The sequence below is a fragment of the Marmota monax genome, unplaced genomic scaffold (assembly GCF_021218885.2).
Source record: "Marmota monax isolate L192 unplaced genomic scaffold, Marmota_monax_Labrador192_F-V1.1 WCK01_AAM20220418_F8-fsc00148, whole genome shotgun sequence".
NCBI classification, from domain to species: Eukaryota; Metazoa; Chordata; class Mammalia; order Rodentia; family Sciuridae; genus Marmota; species Marmota monax.
This window is the reverse complement of record NW_026693034.1, coordinates 4,468,003-4,486,112: the sequence shown is the minus strand read 5'-3', so window position 1 is coordinate 4,486,112 and position 18,110 is coordinate 4,468,003. Positions and strand designations below refer to the sequence as shown.

At 51.8% G+C, this 18,110-nt stretch overlaps 1 protein-coding gene across 2 annotated transcripts in view; it reads left to right on the top strand.

The window, feature by feature from the left end:
• The window catches only part of Fbxl18 (F-box and leucine rich repeat protein 18), a 41,478-nt gene that overhangs the window by 5,383 nt on the left and 17,985 nt on the right, over positions 1-18,110 (top strand). Inside the window, exons 2-4 of one of the 2 annotated variants that reach the window (XM_046453764.2) lie at positions 2,888-3,103; positions 5,566-7,109; positions 16,424-16,642. In XM_046453764.2, coding sequence (XP_046309720.1) covers positions 2,888-3,103; positions 5,566-7,109; positions 16,424-16,642 — 1,979 coding nt within the window. The remainder of the gene's footprint in view (positions 1-2,887; positions 3,104-5,565; positions 7,110-16,423; positions 16,643-18,110) is intronic. The other variant, XM_046453765.2, reaches the window with a different exon arrangement.

Sequence of the window (18,110 nt, the reverse complement as noted above, 5' to 3'; positions counted from 1 at the left end):
ATGCTGTGGACTAACAGGCTACATCTTTTACTTGGGGTACAGCGTATGGGAAAGATGATCTGTGGAGTGTGCTGGGGCTGGTTGGAGGCAGTGGATTGCATTCCTGTGTACTCATGAGCACTGTTTATTTTGGATACTGGGGATTGGACCAAGGGGCCTTAACTGAGTCCCATCTCCAGCCCTATTTTATTTAGAGACAGGATCTTGCTGAGTTGCTTAGGGCCTTGCTGAGTTGCTGAGGTTGGCTTTGAACTCACAATCCTCCTGCCTTTGCCTCCGGAGCTGTTGGGATTATAGGCATGTGCCCCTGTGCCTGGCATCATTTGAATTTCTGTGATTTCTAGGTGGCTTTAAGAAAAATTCAGGGAGATGGGGATGTGGCTCAGTTAAGAGCACTTGCCTAGTATGTACAAGACCTTGGCTTCTATCCACAACACTGCAAAAAGAAAGAAAGAAAGAAAAAAAAGAGATTAACTATAGTAGTATGCCTGTAGGAATCTCATGATGCTGGCTTCCCACTACTAGGGATTGAATTCAGGGGCACTCTACCACTAAGCCATATCCTCAGGCCTTTATTAGTTTTTAAAATTTTGAGAGAGGATTTTACTAAGACTGGCTTTGAACTCAGCTATCCTCCTGCCTCAGCCTTCTTACTCAGGATTACAGGTGTGTGTTACCACGCCCAGCATTTTTTTGTTATTTATTTATTTACTTATTTTTAACAATGCTGGGGATCAAAAACACAGCCGTTCAAGTGCTCTGCTCCGAGTTACGTTCTCAGTGCTGAGGATTTTGTGATTTGTCCCTGTTCCCATCTCCCCATGTAAGCTCGCTGTGGCATTCTTACTTGAATAAGTCTATAAATTGGGTTTCAGGATGGGGGAGTCTTGTGATCTCACAGCCCCTCCCTCTTCAGCTTTGGCCCTCTCTGGAGTCTTCTTTGCTGATAGAGATTGTCCCTGCCTCAGGTGCCTGATCGGGGAATCTGGTCCTTTTCTTTTCCTTTTGGCTGAGGACCCTTTGAACCAGAGCCTTGTATGTGCCAGGTAAACCCTCTAACACTGGGGTTACACCCCCAGCAGGGAATCTGAGTTTTTAAGAGGTGCCTGGGTGATCCCCATGACTGGTCTAAATACTGTGCTAAGGGAAAGTCACTTGTGGTTGGAAACAGTAGGCCCAGAATACGACCTGGAGCATCAGTAGGCTTGAATTGATGGCTGTCATCTACCCTTGTCACAGTGGAGATGGGAAGATGGGCCCAGGGAAAGGCTCCTCTGTCTGCTGCTTCCTGATATGGAGGGAAGGTGGAAGGCCTTATCCTGTCTTGATGAGTCCTTGAACTTTTGACCTTTGTGGTAGATGCCCTTCTGTACTGATTGTGTCCTTTGGTGTCCATTGTGGCTTCCTTTTCTAGAGGATGGGGGATTCTTCTTTGTTTGTAGGGAAGCTCAGGTGGCACCTCTGGGGCCTGGGGAGGGCTGGGCAGGAGGTGAGGGATGGCACAGTTAGTTCCAGGAGAGCCGGCCCCAGTGCGGGGTGTGCAGTCGGGCTCTTCCTCCATGGGCTTCACAGTTGCCATGGCAGCAGCTGAGTTTCACAAACTCAAGGCTTCCCTCCCTACAGATGTGTGCAGGAAGCAGAGTGGAAGAAGGCCGACTATAGATGAAGGTTTGTGTAGACACAATTCCTGGAAAAGGCAGCAGAAGGGATGGTGGTGGGTGCTCTGCTGGGAGTGGTCATTAGGGAGGGGGGCCCTCAGCATTGGGAAGGGAAGGAACATGCTCCCCTTATGTAGTCTTAAGCACTCCTTTGTCCTTAATTTGGGAATTTCCTGTCACATTAGCAGAGGCTCAGCACACCCCCCTCCTAGTTGTACAAATCAGACAAGATTGGGCGTGTTCAGGGTGGTGTGGCCTTAAATGCTAGCTGGTTGTACAAATCCAAAAGGCCTTGAGCATTTGGACCACAGCCCCAGATTAGGGAAGAAAACCTTGTAGTTTGTCAGGTATTTATAGCAAAGCAAAATGAAATGTGTGGATATCTTTTGGAGCTACCAAGATGAGTTTCTAACCAAGAAGTTTGAAAATTGGAGATAAGTTGTGCCCTCTTTATTATTTATTACTGTAAGATTTTTAATGTCATTAGTCTAGCCAGGCACAGGGATGCATGCCTGTAGCCCTGCCTACTTGGGAGGCTGAGGCAGAAAGATCTCTTCAGCCTAGGAGTTTAGCAACACAGCAAGACCTTGGGCAACAATAGCAAGACCCCCATGTCAAAATTAAAAAGTTAATAAAAATAAAAACGTGATTTATTCATCTAGTAGGTGCTGTTTTTTGGACTTGTATGTTTCTTTTTCAGTGATGGTTCCTCTGTTTTTACATACCCTAGTGATCATGCTTCCACAAGCCCTGTGGCAGGCATTCTGAGGACATGATATGCAGTGTCTCCTGTGGTCACCACAGCCCCCTGTGAGATTTAGACACGAGTGTCCTCTGTAGGCTTCTTGACAGTTCTCCTGGCCTAGGATCTGTAAGGGTAGAGCTTGACATCAGAGACTGGAGTTAGTAGCTTTCATCAGTGGGTCTAGGTGACTGGTCACATCCTTGAGTATAAAATATTTGAGAGTTGACTAGGTGACACCATTAGTGGAAAAAATCTCCTAAACACAGTGAACTTCTTTCTAATCTTTGATCCTGGTTTGCAGATCTAAAAGGGGTTTTTGAAGAATATCATTAATTCTTTGCTCCACAGTTATTTGGTTAAAGCCCTGCTTTTTCATGGACGGGGGGAGGGGTGCTTATTTGGGCTCTTCTCCTTAGCTGGGAAGGGCAGGCTGATAGTCACCCTTGGGGGTCCTGTAGAAATTTGATGTCCTCCTTATTTTTAGGACGTGTCCAATGAGGATGATGTGCCCCCAGCAGCGGCTGATGTGGCAGGTGGCGCCCACCTGCTGGGGTTTTCTGATGAGATCCTGCTGCACATCCTGAGCCACGTCCCTAGTATAGACCTGGTTCTGAATGTCCGTCATACCTGCCGGAAGCTCGCAGCCCTGTGTCTTGATAAGAGCCTTGTCCACACCGTGTTGCTGCAGAAGGACTATCAGGTGAGGTGGGCATCGGGCAGGAGGTTGGAAATAGCCGAGGTGCTGGTCTTTGGGTGCTGGCAGGGTCCTGTGCAGTTGGGAATTCCACCTCTCAACGCAATCTCCAGCATGCATTAAGTGACAGAAGCCAGGGCAGAAAAGTGTGGGAGGTAGGAGGCCTGCCTCCCATAGGGACCCAGGAGTGGACCTGCTAGGTGCCGGAGTGGTGCTGGAAGTCTGTGAAGCTGAACATGCAGCTCTGGAGGTGCAAGGTGTCACTGTGATACCCTCAGCAGTGCGAGGGAGTTGCAGTTACTTGTTAAAATTTCTGAGAAATCCCTGTGCTGTCCTGCTGAGTGTGGGCTCACCTGGGCGGGTCCAGGGCAAGAGACATGGCCATACCCAGGCCATCTCACTGCACTGCAGCTGGAGGCCTTCTCCCCAGATGGGACTCGTGCCTTTTTTTTTTTTTTTTTTGGTGGGGTTCAGGATGGAACCTGGAGCCTTGTGCGTGCTCAGCACTTGCTCTCCTTTTTTTGGGGGGGTGGTACTGAAAATTGAATCCAGGGGCACTTTGCCACTGAGCTGTATCCCCAATCCTTTTCTTTTTTATTGTGAGACAGGGTCTCATTAAGTTGCTTAGGGCTTGTTAGGTTACGGAAGCTGACCTTGAACTTGTGATCCTTCTGCCTCAGCCTCCCAAGTTGCTGGGATTACAGGTATATGCCACCATATCTGGCTCCCTGATTTTTTTTCCAAACAGTTTTATTGATATATGGTTTTAACGTACAATCTATTCATTTATTTAAAGTGTGCAGTTTAATGTTTTTTTGTATGTTACATTATTAATTTTGTTGAGTTGTGGCAAAATGTATGTAACGTATAGAGGTGCAGTGGCACACACCTGTAGTCCCACCTGTTTAGAAGGCTGAGGCAGGAGGATCACTTCAGCCACCCTGGACAACAGAGCAAGATGCCCCCCTGCCTCAAAACAAAGTGTAAGATTTGTCATTTTGATCATTTTAAAATTTTGATTTAAAATCCATAAAATTTACAATTTTAATCTCTCCTTTTTTTTTTCTTGGCGATGGGGCCTTGTTTTGTGCCCAGGCTGGTCTCAAGCTTCTGGGCTGAAACGATCCTCCCATTGTAGACTCCTGTGCAGGTTTTGACTTTTTTTATTTTTGGTGCTGGGGATTGAACCCAGGGCCTGGCATATGATTGGCAAGTGCTCTGCCACTGAATTACACCTCTAGCCCTTTTATTCAAAATAGGGTTTCACCAAGTTGCTCAGGTTTGGGATCCTTCTGCCTCATTCATCCCCTTGAGTGGCTGAGATTGTATGTGTTTGAATCTTTTATTTTTGTTGTTTTTTCCTTTCTTTGGGTACCGGGGGTTGAACTCAGAGGCACTTGGCCTCTGAGCCACATCCCCAGCCCTATTTTGTGTTTTATTTAGAGACAGGGTCTCACTGAGTTGCTTAGCGCAATGATATTCTTCAAAAACCCCTTTTAGATCTGTTGCTGAGGCTGGCTTCGAATTCGTGATCTTCCTGTTTCAGCCTCCCTAGCTGCTGGGATTACAGGTGTACACCACTGCACCCAGCCTGAATCATTTTAAAATGTGTAATCCAGTGGCATCAAGTATACTCACAGCCTGTACAACCATCACTATTACTACCCACCTCCAGAATTTTTTCATCATTATAAACAGAAACTTTGGAACTATTACATAATAGCTTTTTGTCCCCCTTTTCTTAGCCTGTTTTTTAGCCTACTTTCTGTTTCTGGATTTGCCAGTTGTAGGTTTTTTTTTTTTTTTTTGGGTGCTGGGGATTGAATCCAGGGCCTTGTGCGTGCAAGGCAAGCACTCTACCAACTGAGCTACATCCCCAGCCCTGCCTGTTGTAGTTATTTCACATAAATGGAATCATATAAGAGTTGAGCTTTTGTGTGAGGCTTCTCTCACTCAGCATGTCCTTAAGATTTATCTACATTGTAGCATGTGTGAGAACTTCATTCCTTTTTATGGCTGAATAATATTCCATTGCATGGATAGACCACACCTTGTGCATCTTTCCTTTGTTGGTAGTCATTTGGTTGTTTCCATGTGTTGGCTGTCGTGGTACACGGTGCGACAAACTCACTGTGCAGGTGTCGGTTGGTTTCCCTGCTCCTTGGGTATATAGGTAGGTGTGCAGGTTCTCAATCATGGTAATTCTGTGTTTAGTTTTTAGCAAAGTGCTTTCTACAGTGGCTGTACCACTTTCCATTCCCATGAATCTGGGGTCTCCTGACTACTGGCTTGCGGCAGGAGAGTTGGTAGGGAGGGGCAGGTAACTTCTCTTCCAGTCTGAAGCAGAGGGCCTCCACCGGACCCCCATGGCTCTCTGACGTTGTGGGGAGTGTGCACCTAGGGGCCAAGGAAGCACTTGGGTGCCTTTAGCCCCTTTCCTTCCTTTCCTGCCCATCCCTGTCCTGCAGGCCAGTGAGGACAAGGTGAAGCAGCTGGTGAAGGAGATTGGCCAGGAGATCCAGCAGCTGAACATGGCCGGCTGCTACTGGCTCTCAGGTTCCACCATTGAGCACGTGGCCCGCTGCCGTGGCCTGGTGAAAGTGAACCTCTCGGGCTGCCACCTGACCTCTCTGCGCCTCTCCAAGGTGCTCTCGGCCCTACAGCATCTACGCTCACTGGCCATTGATGTGAGCCCCGGCTTCGATGCCAGTCAGCTGAGCAGTGAATGCAAGGCCACGCTGAGCCGGGTGCGGGAACTCAAGCAGACGCTCTTCACGCCCTCCTATGGTGTGGTCCCATGCTGCGCCAGTCTCCAGAAGCTGCTTCTCTACTTTGAGATCCTGGACCGCACGCGCGAGGGCGCTGTCCTCTCAGGCCAGCTCATGGTGGGCCAGAGCAATGTGCCCCACTACCAAAACCTGCGTGTCTTCTACGCGCGCTTGGCCCCCGGCTACATCAACCAGGAGGTGGTGCGGCTGTATCTGGCAGTGCTCAGCGATCGCACACCCGAGAACCTGCATGCCTTTCTCATCTCTGTCCCTGGCAGCTTCGCCGAGAGCGGAGCCACCAAGAACCTCCTGGACTCCATGGCCCGAAACGTGGCCCTGGACGCCCTGCAGCTGCCCAAGTCCTGGCTGAATGGCTCCTCGCTCCTCCAGCACATGAAGTTCAACAATCCCTTTTACTTTAGCTTCAGCCGGTGCACACTGTCTGGTGGCCACCTGATCCAGCGGGTCATCAATGGCGGGAAGGACCTCCGCAGCCTGGCTAGCCTGAACCTCAGTGGCTGCGTGCACTGCCTGTCCCCTGATTCCCTGCTGCGCAAGGCAGAGGATGCTATCGATAGCAGTATCCTGGAGACGTTGGTGGCAGCCTGCTGCAACCTGAGGCACCTGAACCTCTCAGCAGCACACCACCACAGTGCTGAGGGCCCAGGCGGCCACCTCTGTCAGCTCCTGGCCCGGCTACGCCACCTGCGCTCCCTGTCCCTGCCTGTGTGCTCTGTTGCGGATGCGGCAGCCTGGGCTGACCGTGTTCCTGTGCAGCCGGTGATGCGTGCTGTGCCCCGTGGCTTTGGCAAGAAGGTGCGCATAGGTGTGCAGACCTGCCCCAGCCCCTTCCTAGGCCAGGCAGCCCCCCAGCCTTCCTCTGTGTTCTGGTCTCTTCTGAAGAACCTACCCTTTCTGGAGCACCTCGAGCTGATTGGGTCCAACTTTTCCTCAGCCATGCCACGCAATGAGCCTGCCATCCGCAACTCCCTCCCACCCTGTAGCCGGGCACAGAACGTTGGGGACTCGGAAGTGGCTGCCATTGGCCAGTTGGCCTTCCTGCGGCATCTGACACTGGCCCAGCTGCCGGGGATCCTGACTGGCTCTGGGCTGGTCAGCATCGGCTTGCAGTGCCAGCAGCTGCAGTCCCTCTCGCTGGCCAACCTGGGCATGATGGGGAAGGTGGTCTACATGCCTGCCCTCTCGGACATGCTGAAGCACTGCAGGCGGCTAAAGGACCTCAGGTGAGGGGCCCTCGGCACCTCTGTGCCCTCTTCTGGCTCTTTGGAGGCCTTAGAGGCTGGTGAGAGGGAGCAAGGCAGCTCAACTGCAGGCTTGCAGCCAGGCTGCCAAGAGCACACTTGGAGGTTCCCACAGAGGCCTGTCCCTGGGCTCAGAGCTTGCACACAGTGCAGGGCTCAGGAGGCTCTGCGCAGTAGCAGTCTAGCAGAGCCTCTTGGTGCTGGGGGCAGAGGTCTCTGCGCTTAGTGTCGCAGTCATTATGCTTGTAGTTTGAGTGATGGCCCCATGTGGGCTGCCTTGTGCACCATCTTATCCAACCCTCATGGCTGTCCTGCTGGGTGGGTATGATTGTCCGCATCCATATGAACTACTAAGTCAGAGGACCAGGATTTGAACCTGAGGCCTTCTACCCAACTCTGTGATTCTTGGAGGATGTATAATGGTTAGTTAGGACCCGTGGGGTCAGGGCTTCTGGGGTGGTTGGCAGCATTTGTGGAAGCCCCAGATATTTGAAAATTCCCCCAAATTTATAGCAGCCAGGACCCTGCATGGAGGTGGGAGAAGATGAGGCAGGTGAGGGCTGCGTGCAGGTGAGGTGCTAAGGGATGTCGGCCAGGGGAGGGGGCCTACTGGCATCCCCCACAGACTAGAGGGGCACAGAATGGAGACAGTAGAGATTAACTCAGAAGCAGGACAGTCTCTAGGTGGAGGCCTGGGATAGAGTGGCAGGACCAGGCCAGGAGAGTGCGGGGAGGTAGAGGCCATAGGCCTCAGACTCACCTGAGGCCCTACGGGGCCGACTGGCACTTCTGGAGCCACCTGGAGTGGACCCACCCTGAGCAGAGCTGTGGAGCGAAGGGGCTCTTGTGACAGTTAACTGACTTTTTTTTATTTACTTATTTTTTATTTGTTGACTTTTTTAATTGACTTATTTATTTTTTATTTTTTGACTTTTTTTTCTTCAATTGTTTGTTAGTTTTATTTTGTGTTCTACATTCTGTTACTTAAAGGATAAGAATTTGTTATCTTAAGACCTATTCGAAAATCTCAGCAGGTCTTATTTTGAAAAATCACCCAAAATGTGAAGGTAGCAAATCTAGTTCTACGAGGCCAAGAGGAGGGGGCAGGGCATACGTAAATCAGAGGGTCCCTCTGCAAGTCTTCAGCTGCTGGGATGGGCAGGTGCAGGCAGCATGGGGCCATAGAGCCACGTCTTAGCCCATGTGTCATTGTCCCTAGAATGGTGTGCACTTACTTCATATCTTTGCCAAGGGCCAGGCATCCAGCTGGTCATTCCCACAGTTGTCCCTGGAGGTTGGTGCCATCTCTGGTCCCGAAGCACGGCTGAGGCAGAAGTGCTGAGCTGAGTGTCTTCTTACCACCAGTCAAAAGCCAGAGCTTGACTTTGGCCCTCAGAGGGAAGACGGGGTGTCCATCGTAGACCTCTGCTCATTGCTCTGCTTGGCGAGATGTGAGCAGAAGCCGCAGGCGCTGTGCTGCTCCTGTCCTCCGCCTTCAGAACAGCCTAGCCAGTGTGCCCCGCCCTGTCACTGTCCTCTGAGTTCAGCCAAGCTGAGGCTGTGTGTATCCCTGTGGAGTGAGAACCCAGGGCCGGGCCTGGGCCTTCCAGATGGCAGCGCAGGTTGCTCTGGGAGTGCGTATGGCTGGGTCTCAGCTTGCTCCTCAGCTCGCAGACGCCTGGCCCAGACCTGGGGCGTTGGGGGTGGGGTGGGGGGTGGGAGTGGGGCCTGGTACTCATGTTTGGGAATTGTGCATCTCAGGTGTGCTGACTCTGAGAACTCGGCTGCTAGGTTTCAGGCTCCTGTGGCTTAGAGTCGATGTTAATGTAGGTGTGGGTGTCCCCTTTTGCACTCAGGGAAAACATGGTGGCCAGGCACATGCAACTGTGCCTCCACAGCAGCTGACCCCTCCACCGCCTCTTGCCTTTGAGCCTTTTGGGCTTCCAAAAGGTGTGATGCCCTTCTCCTGTGCATCTGCCCCTGTGGTCACCAGGCATCCTGCCCTGTTTTCTATCTACTTCATCTCTGTGTAGTCTCCCACACTCGGATCTCGCTAGGTCTGAAACACCATGGCCTTGGCCTTCCTGCAGGAGCAGTGGCTCCCGTGGTCAGTGTGCCACGCAGGGTTGGAAGCTGCATATAGATGGCAGAATACATCCAGCAGATGGACCCCTGAGGGCGGCTGCTCTGCTACCCTTATTGCTTCTTGTGATTAGGTGTTGAACAGCCCCTACAGTCAGGGGCCCTGGTGAGCTTTGGAGTTCTGAATTGGCCAGCTCAGAGCTGAGGTCTTTTTTTTTTTTTTTTTTTTTAATTTTTTATTGTGGGCTGTTCAAAACATTACAAATTTCTTGACATATCATATTCCACACTTTGATTCAAGTGGGTTATGAACTCCCACCTTCACCCCATACACAGATTGCAGATTCACATCAGTTACACATCCATTGATTTACAAATTGCCATACTAGTGTCTGTTGTGCTCCGCTGCCTTTCCCATCCTCCACCCTCCCCCAGAGCTGAGGTCTTCATAGATCTTGTTTTGCCTTCTGCCAGCCCATTAAACTGCATGCATTTTCTAACTGGACTGCAGCCAAGCTGTTTGGTCATTATCAGGGAGTGTTTGATAAAAACAGAAACCAGCAAAAGTTAAGTCGTTCCAAGGAGTCAGAGCCCTAAAAGGCAGAGAATGAAAAGTGACAGATTTTCCCCAACCTGCTTCCAGAGCGCTTCCTGACAGTGGTCAGTGAGGTCAGGCCCGGGGTGCAGTCTGGCCCTGAGCAGTTGCTGTGGGGTCCTCAGCACAGAGATGGCAGGTGGCCATGGTGCTTGAACCCATAGACTCAACTAGGGTGGGGGGCCCCTGGTGAGAACTGGTCAGAAAGACGGGGAAGAAACAGCAGAGAACACTGAGGAAGCACATGAGGGGGACACATTGCCCAGGGGAGCAGCTGCCGTGGTGCAGCTGTGCCTCTGAGCTCATGTGACAGCTGCTAGTGCTTCTCACCTGCTTGCAGGTAATGACCCCTTTGAGATCCTCAACAGCCTGAATATAGTTTGTCCTCACTTCACAGATGGGAAAGGTAAGGCCCAGAGAGTTAGGGAACCTGCCCAGCTTCACAGCTGCTCTGCATGCAGCTGGAGTGATTCCTGCAGAGGCAGCAATGCCACAGTGGTCACAAGGGCCTGTGGTTGAATGTCTTCTCCAGGATCAGGGCCATGTGTGCAGCATGAGAGGTGGCACTGGGGATAAGTGTTTTTTGTTTGTTTCTGAAGTCCCAGGGATTGGAACCAGGGCCTCCTTGAATATCCTAGCAGAGTGTGGTACCGCTGAGCTACATCCTCAGCCCTTTTGGTTTTTTGGTATGGGGATTGAACCCCAGGGACACTTAACTACTGAGCCACAACCCAGCCCTCAGTAAATTGCTTCGTGCCTCACTAAGTTGCTGAGGCTGGCTTTGAACTTGCAATCCTTGTGCCTCAGCCCTCCCAAGCCACTGGGATCACAGTCATGTGCCACTGTGCCCACACAGCTCTCAGCCCCCCCCCTCCTTTTTTGGCCTGAGGATTGAACCCAAGGCCTTGTGCATGCAAGGCAAGCACTCTGCCAATTGAGCTATATCCCCAGCCCTCAGCCCCTTTCACTAGTTTCAAGACAGGGGAGTTCCCCAGGCTGTCCTTGAACTTGTGATCCTCTTGCCTCAGCCTCCTGAGTAGCTGAGATTACAGACATGTGCCACTTCGTCTGGCATAAACGCGTTTTGTAGGCCACCCTGAGAACCTCACCGTGGCTCATAATGGCATCTCTGTGCACAGACTCTAGCCTGTGCCCAGCAGCCGCAGAACCATGTCTGCTCTGAGCTGGGTACTGTCTGTTCAGAACAAACACCGGTTTCTGGCATGCAGCCAAGTGGCCCCGTTCCTCTGGATTCCTGCCTTCTGTGACAGGCAAGCCCAGGGAAGCTGCAGGGGATGGAGCAGGTGGCACCTGCTGGCTGTGGGCAGGAGCTGCACAGAGGAAATGGTGTTCTGGGCTCATGGGAGGCTGGCACAGGCTCCCAGGGCTGCTGGGCACCTGCATTTCCCAGGGGAATTTTTTCTGAGATGGCAACCCTTGGGATTCCAGACTGACCTGCTGGCTGCTGCTCCCCCAAGTATGAACATAAGCATTGTGCCAGCCTGGACTCCTGTTGGGAAGGAGGTGATGTGGGAACATGTTCTAACTGCAGAACGTGGCACACCTCCAAGGTGAGGGGGTCATGAGCAGGGCTCACAGGGGCACCTTCTTTCCCAAGACGTAGCAGGCCTTGCTTTGTGCTGGAGTATGGGTAGTGTTACCCCAGGTCACCTTGGGTTGCCTGGCCTTGGAACCAGGACAGCATCTGAGCAGGGGCAAGAGAACCATGCCAGTGGCCCCTGAATACCTTTATGGTCTAGTGCTGCCCCTCACTTCTCTGGAGTGGACCTTCTTGTGTCCTCAGAGCTACAGGGAGACTCAAGACACCCCTCAGGAGGTGGGATTTGGAGGTCAGATCTTTTTGGCTGGAAAGGATCAGTACCACAGGCACCCTAAGACGAGGTCTGTCAGGAGAGAGACCTTTTCCTTACCCCTGTCTGACTCTGCACATGCCAGTCTCCCACCTTAGGTCAGTTCTCCCAGCCACCCAGAGCGCCATAGAAATGCCACCTGCAGGCCCTGCCACTATGCAGGGGAGGTGGGAAGGTACAGATGTGCTGGCCCTGCTGTTAGGGGAGTGAGTGTGGACAGGATGCCCCCACTAGGCACATTCCTCCTGAAGACCTGTGACAGTGACACTCAGAGCAAAGAATTTGAAAGAGGCTGCCCAGTTGAGAAGTTTCAAAAGTACACAAACGTTGGCGGGTAGACTAAGGGCTGGCAGTGCGGACCTACATCGCCACCTAGTGGTCGACATTACAAATGCTGCCTGGCCTCTTGCGTGGGAGGGAAAAGCCCAAGTTGACTGCTACCAGGAGTCAGAAAAGCCCAAGTTGACTGGTACCGGGAGTCACCATGCCTCTGGGGTCTCTGCACCTTTCCCATTTACCTACTTTCAGATCTGCAGATGTTTATATATTTTTCTAGGGTATTTACTATATATTTATACCCTTGGACCACCCTGGATGGCTTGGAGAATGGACCTAAGGTGGGGAACTGGCATGTGTACAGTCAGGCAGGGGGTGACTTAGGATATTTGTTTTTTGTAGTGGGGATTGAACCCAGGGGCACTCAACCACTGAGCCACATCATAGCCCAATTTTGTATTTTATTTAGAGACAGGGTCTCACCGAGTTTCTTAGTGCCTCGCTTTTGCTGAGGCTTTTTTTTTTTTTCTTCCCCTGTGGTGTTGGGGATTGAACCCTGGGCCTTATGCTTGTGAGGCAAGCACTTTACCAACTGAGCTATATCCCCAGCCCTGAGGCTGGCTTTGAATTCATAATCCCCCTGCCTCGGCCTCTGGAGATTCTGGGATTACAGGCATGCACCACCATGCCTGGCTCAGGTTTTTTTTTTTTTTTAAGTTGTAGTTGGATACAATATCTTTAATTACTTTTTATGTGGTGCTGAGTATCGAACCCAGGGCCTTGCCCATGCTAGGTGAGCGCTCTACTGCTGAGCCCCAACCCCAGCCCCTCAGGATTTGTTTTTTTAAAGATAAAACCAACATGCACAGCCCTGGGATTAATCCCTAGCACCCGCCCCCACCACATACACACAAATAGAACCAAAACCAAATAGTGTTCAGACATTTTCTCTAGAAAAATCAGCTCAAAATTCAAATCCAAAATTAGAGTGCCACTTATTAGCTGTCTGGACTCCACTGACATAGGTTACTCATGTGTCCTTGGGGAAGGGGACGAGAAGCCACATGGCCACGTTCCTGGGCTGGGTAGGTGTCTGCTCTGTTTCTGGCTGTTGGGATTGGTCCTGTATCTCTGAGGACGACCCTCGTAGCATGGGACAAGGTTTTGTGGGGTGACAGAGCAGCCCTGCAGGGCTCCTTCAGCTGCACCTTTCCCATTTACCTACTTTCAGATCTGCAGATGTTTATATATTTTTCTAGGGTATTTATATATTATATATTTATACCCCTGGACCACCCTGGATGGCTTGGAGAATGGACCTAAGGTGGGGAACTGGTTGCGTGTATGCAGTACGCTCTTGCTTTTCCAAGTCATCCCCTGAAGAACCTGCATTTCCCCCAAGCTCAGTGTCAGCAGCAGCACCTTACTCATTTTCTAGGTGTTCAGTGGCTATGTAGGACCGGCTGGTGGCTCCATGTGGTGACTCCACTCAGAGATGGCCCTGCTCTTGGTAGTTGGGGCTTACTCTTATTTTTGCAGATCCCTCTCCTCTGTCCCTTGACCATGACCTGCTGGTGTTCCTGGGTGGTGGGATGGTGGAGGCTGTACAGCTTTGCAGACAGGGAGATGGGACGCTCACTGCCTCTTACCTGAGCCCTGGGGCCAGCCGTGTTCATGGTGTTGCTGTGTTCAGTGAAGTTCACACCACCTGAGTGAAGGGAGGTCTGATAGGGGCACACTGTCCCCAGTACAGGCTTGCTGCCATGTGGCAGTGTGGGCATTTCTCATCATGCCTTCTCAGGGATATCCCATGAGGTCATCCGCTTGGTCTGCTCTGTGCACAGTGAGACACGGGCCTCCTGGGGTCCCTGTGGGTCAAATTGTAAACAGTGGTGGGGTGATGGGGACTCTGTCTGCCCCATGACAAGCCTGAAGCTGTAGAGAACCTGGGTTCTAGGTCTGAAGCTAGGTGTTTGTAGGGAGATTGGTGCAGGCTTGGGCCTTGGGCACTTGCTAGCTGGACCTGCTTGACTGGACTCTGGGGCCTCAGAACAGCTTCCCCGTGATATGTGTAGTGCCCCCAATAGGGCCAGGCTTCAGCCGGAGTGTTGTCCTGCCTCCTACCATGCATGGAGTCTAGTGGTGGTGGTGGTGGCTCCTTTGGAAATGACTGATACAGGGTGTGGTAGCTTATACTTGTAATTCCAGCAACTCAGGAGGCTGAGGCAGGAGGATTGCAAGTTTGAGCCAGCCTGTCTCAAAATAAAGGCAGTGGATGTAGCTCAGTGGTAAAGCACCCGTGTTCGATCCCCAGTACCACCAGGAAATAAAAAGAAAGAAATGACTGACCACTGCCCAGTGGCCTCCCTTTCAAAGCCCTCTTAAGACTTGGGTTTCATGTTCTCATGGTCAGACACCGGTGACCTCAGATGGATGAAGTTCCTTTTGGCAAAGGGAAGCCACTTCCTCAGGAAGTGTCCTGTTGTTTCCTTCTGCCTCAGCTTTTAGAAGGCCAGGGGTCTGGGTGCGCTGTGTTCTGGCCCAGCTCCTGGGGGCTGGCCCCCACCCTGAGCTGCAGCTGCCCACAGTCATCCCCAGGTACTGCCTGGCCAGCCTCTCCCACTCCTGCCTGCCTTGCACTGATGTCCCCTCTCCCTTTGCCACCTGCCTTGAAGCTGCTCAGTGGACCAGTAGCTCCCTCCGGAACAAACACAAGCTTTTTTTTTTCTTTCGGTTTTTGTTACTGGATGTTGAACCCAGGGGCACTTTATCACTGAGCTACACTTTTTATTTTATTTTGAGACAAGATCTAAATAAGTTGCTGAGTCTAGCCTTGAATTTGTGTTCCTCTGGCCTCAGCGTCCTGCGTCTCTGGGATCACAGAAACCGGCCACCCGGACATAAGCTTTTTAAAGTGTGAGATGATGCACGTTCGTGTGTGCACGGCCTGCAGAGCGAAGGTGTCTCCGGCCCGCTCTCCAGAGACACTTGTTAGGTCTTCTCCCGGGACTGTGTTTCCTGTAGAAGGCACACAGGGGCCTCCTGAGGCTTCCTGGTCCTTTTACCATGAAAGGCTCTCTGTGCTGGCAGACACTGCAGCTCTGTCTCTCTTCCGTGTCTGTGTTAGTGTCCTGGGGCCACAGGAACACATGACCACAGACTGAGTGGCTTAAAATGGCAAACACATGTTTACTCTTCTGAGGCGGAGTCTGGAATCCAGGTGCTGGCTCGGCTGGTTCCTTCTGAGTCTGTGAGGGAGAGTCTTTCTTGTGCCTTTTGTTTTTTTTGTTGTTGTTTTGTTTGTTTTTGAGTACTGGGGATTGAACTCAGGGGCACTCAACCACTAAACCCCATCCCCAGCCCTGTTTTGTATTTTATTTAGAGACAGGGTCTCACTGATTTGCTTAGCACCTCACTTTTGCGGAGGCTGGCTTTGAACTCATGATCCTCCTGCCTCAGGCTCCCGAGCTGTGGGATGCGCCACCGCGCCCTGCATGCCTCTTGTCTTTTGATGGTGACTGGCAAAGCTTGGTAGCTTGGTGCTCTGTGACTTGTAGACAGGTGCACTGCTCCAGGCCCTGCCATCTTCTTATTTGTATCTCTGAGCTTTACCTTGTCCGCCCCCCCCCCCCCGCCTTTTGTGTGTGTGTGTGTGTACTAGGGGATCTAACCGAGGGGCACTTTACCACTGAGCTACATCCCCAGTTTGTTTTATTTTTTATTTTGAGACAGGATCTCACTAATATGCTGAGGTCTGTCTCCTAAGTGGCTGAGGCTGGCTTCAAACTTGCAGTCCTCCTGTCTCGGCTTCCTGAGTAGCTGGGATTACAGTTATAGGCATGCATCTGTGCACCTGACTTTCTTATAAGGAACCAGTCATTGGATCTAGAGCAGACCTCACCTTAATTATCTGCAGAGACCCTGTTTTCACACTTGCAGATCCTGGGCTGGGACTACCCAGCGCACACCAGTTTTCCTCCCCATCTTCCTGGCTCTCAGCCTTCCTCACCCTGGTGCTCCTGGCAGCCTGTGAAGTGGCTTGGGTCATCAAGCTCCCCTCTGTCATGGCTGGAGCAACCCACCCCCACCCCAGCCCCTTAGGTTCCCACCCTTTCTTGTGGTTTGTTCATCTGTCTTTCCATCAAACTGAGCCCTGAGGGCCGGAATCACAAGTGAGTTCACTGCAGTGCATGAGGAAGGGAGGGTGCTGAGGGAGGCCAGGGATGCCCTGAGCCTGTCTGCACTGAGGGCTGGTGACCTTGGGTTGTCGGCAGTGCTGACTGCACTGGGTCACCCGGTTCTCCCAAATCAGGGTCTACAGGGGAGCCCTGAGGCTCTGATCGCCCCTCCCCCAGCATCCAGGGACTGAGGTTTCATGTGGGTGCTGGGGGGACCAGCAGCTCCCACTCAGTGCGTCCAGGAGCTCCGTTGGCAGTGCTACCCTGTGGTCCTCACGCCGCTCTCTCCCGCAGGCTGGAGCAGCCCTACTTCAGCGCCAACGCACAGTTCTTCCAGGCGCTGAGCCAGTGCTCCTCGCTGCAGCGTCTGTGCCTGGTGTCCCGCAGCGGCTCCCTCCAGCCCGAGGCCGTGCTGGCCTTCATGGCTCGTTGTCCGCACGTCGTCGTGTGCCACATGTTCACTGGCGAGTCCCTCGCCACCTGCAAGAACCTGCAGCAGTCGCTCCTCCGCAGGTGAGTGGCCAGCAGGCCTCTGACAGCACCGCCCTCCACAGACCCAGCGTCCCCAGTGCCCAGCACTGTTTTATGGGAACAGAGAGCGCCAGGCTGTGGTGGGTGGTCAGAGGGCCCGGCTTCCTTCTGCAGGGAGGACTCCTCTCTCTGGACATCCTCTTGGCCACAGGGTCAGTTTTCTAGGAGGCTCCACTCCCCTCTGTCCCCAGTACAAAAGTTGCTATGTTTTCTCACACATTTCGCCATAACTGTTTCTCTGGTGTATAAAATATACACCCCTGGGTTCTCTCTTCTATCTTTTATTTATTTATTTATTTGGGTACTGGGGGTTGAACTCAGGGGTGCTCAGCCACTGAGCCACGCCCCCAGCCCTTTTTATATCTTATTTTGAGACAGGGTCTCACTGAGTTGCTTAGGGCCTCAGCCTCCTGGGCTGCTGGGATCACAGGTGTGTGCCATCACTCTACGCCCAGGCCAGCCTTTTATTTTAAAATAATTTTAGGTAAGTAGTTAAAATAGGGTTTCTGAAGAGCCTTAATTCAGCTTTCCTAATGCGACACCCCGTGTGCCCCCACAGTTATCAGAACAAGGACGTCAGCAGGGTAGGAGCCATTTGAGCCACCTGAGAATTTGGTCCGTTTCCTCCTATGTCCTTCCTCTCTCCCGCGATCCTATTTAGGGTCCAGTCCGGAGTCTCTGGTTGAATTGAGTTGTCTGTCTCCTTAGGCTTCTTTCTCCATGGCTATTCCCCCATTGTTCCTTGTCCTTCATGACCTTGACACTGGGAGAACTGGTGGGTCATTTTGGAGCATGTCCCTCAGTTTGGGTCTCTCTGACATTTTCTTATGATTAGATTGAGAGTCGGCATTTTTGGCAAGAAAACCATGGAGGAGACTGGGCTTCTCGGTCTTGACACCTGGACGGCGTGGTGTTCTCATACCTTACCTCAGGCACCATTGGCCTCCATTACCTGGGAAGGTGGTGCCAGTGAGGCTTCTCTGCTGCGAAGTCACTGTGTTCTTTCTTTCTTTCTTTTTTCTTTTTTTTTTTTTTAAGTATTTACTTTTTAGTTGTGGTTGGACACAATACCTTGATTTTATTTATTTATTTTATGTGGTGCTGAGGATCGAACCCAGGGCCTCGCCTGTGCTAGGCGAGCGCTCTACCGCTGAGCCACAACCCCAGTCCTCACTGTGTTCTTTCTAATGAACAAACATGTCATGGAGGGAGGCCTTGAGTGTAGATCCCGTGTTTCTTACCCTGCTTGACCCCCCAGTTTTAGCATCTGTGATGGATCTTGGCCTTAGTCCACTTGGGCTGCTATGACCGGGAAGTCACATGACAAGAAGGCTCGGTGGCTTAAATAGCAGGTACTCAGTCTCACAGTCCTGGAGGCCACCAAGATTATGGTGTCTGGTGAGGCCCAAGAAGGGGGCTGCCTTCTTGAATCTTATCCTCACTTATGGTG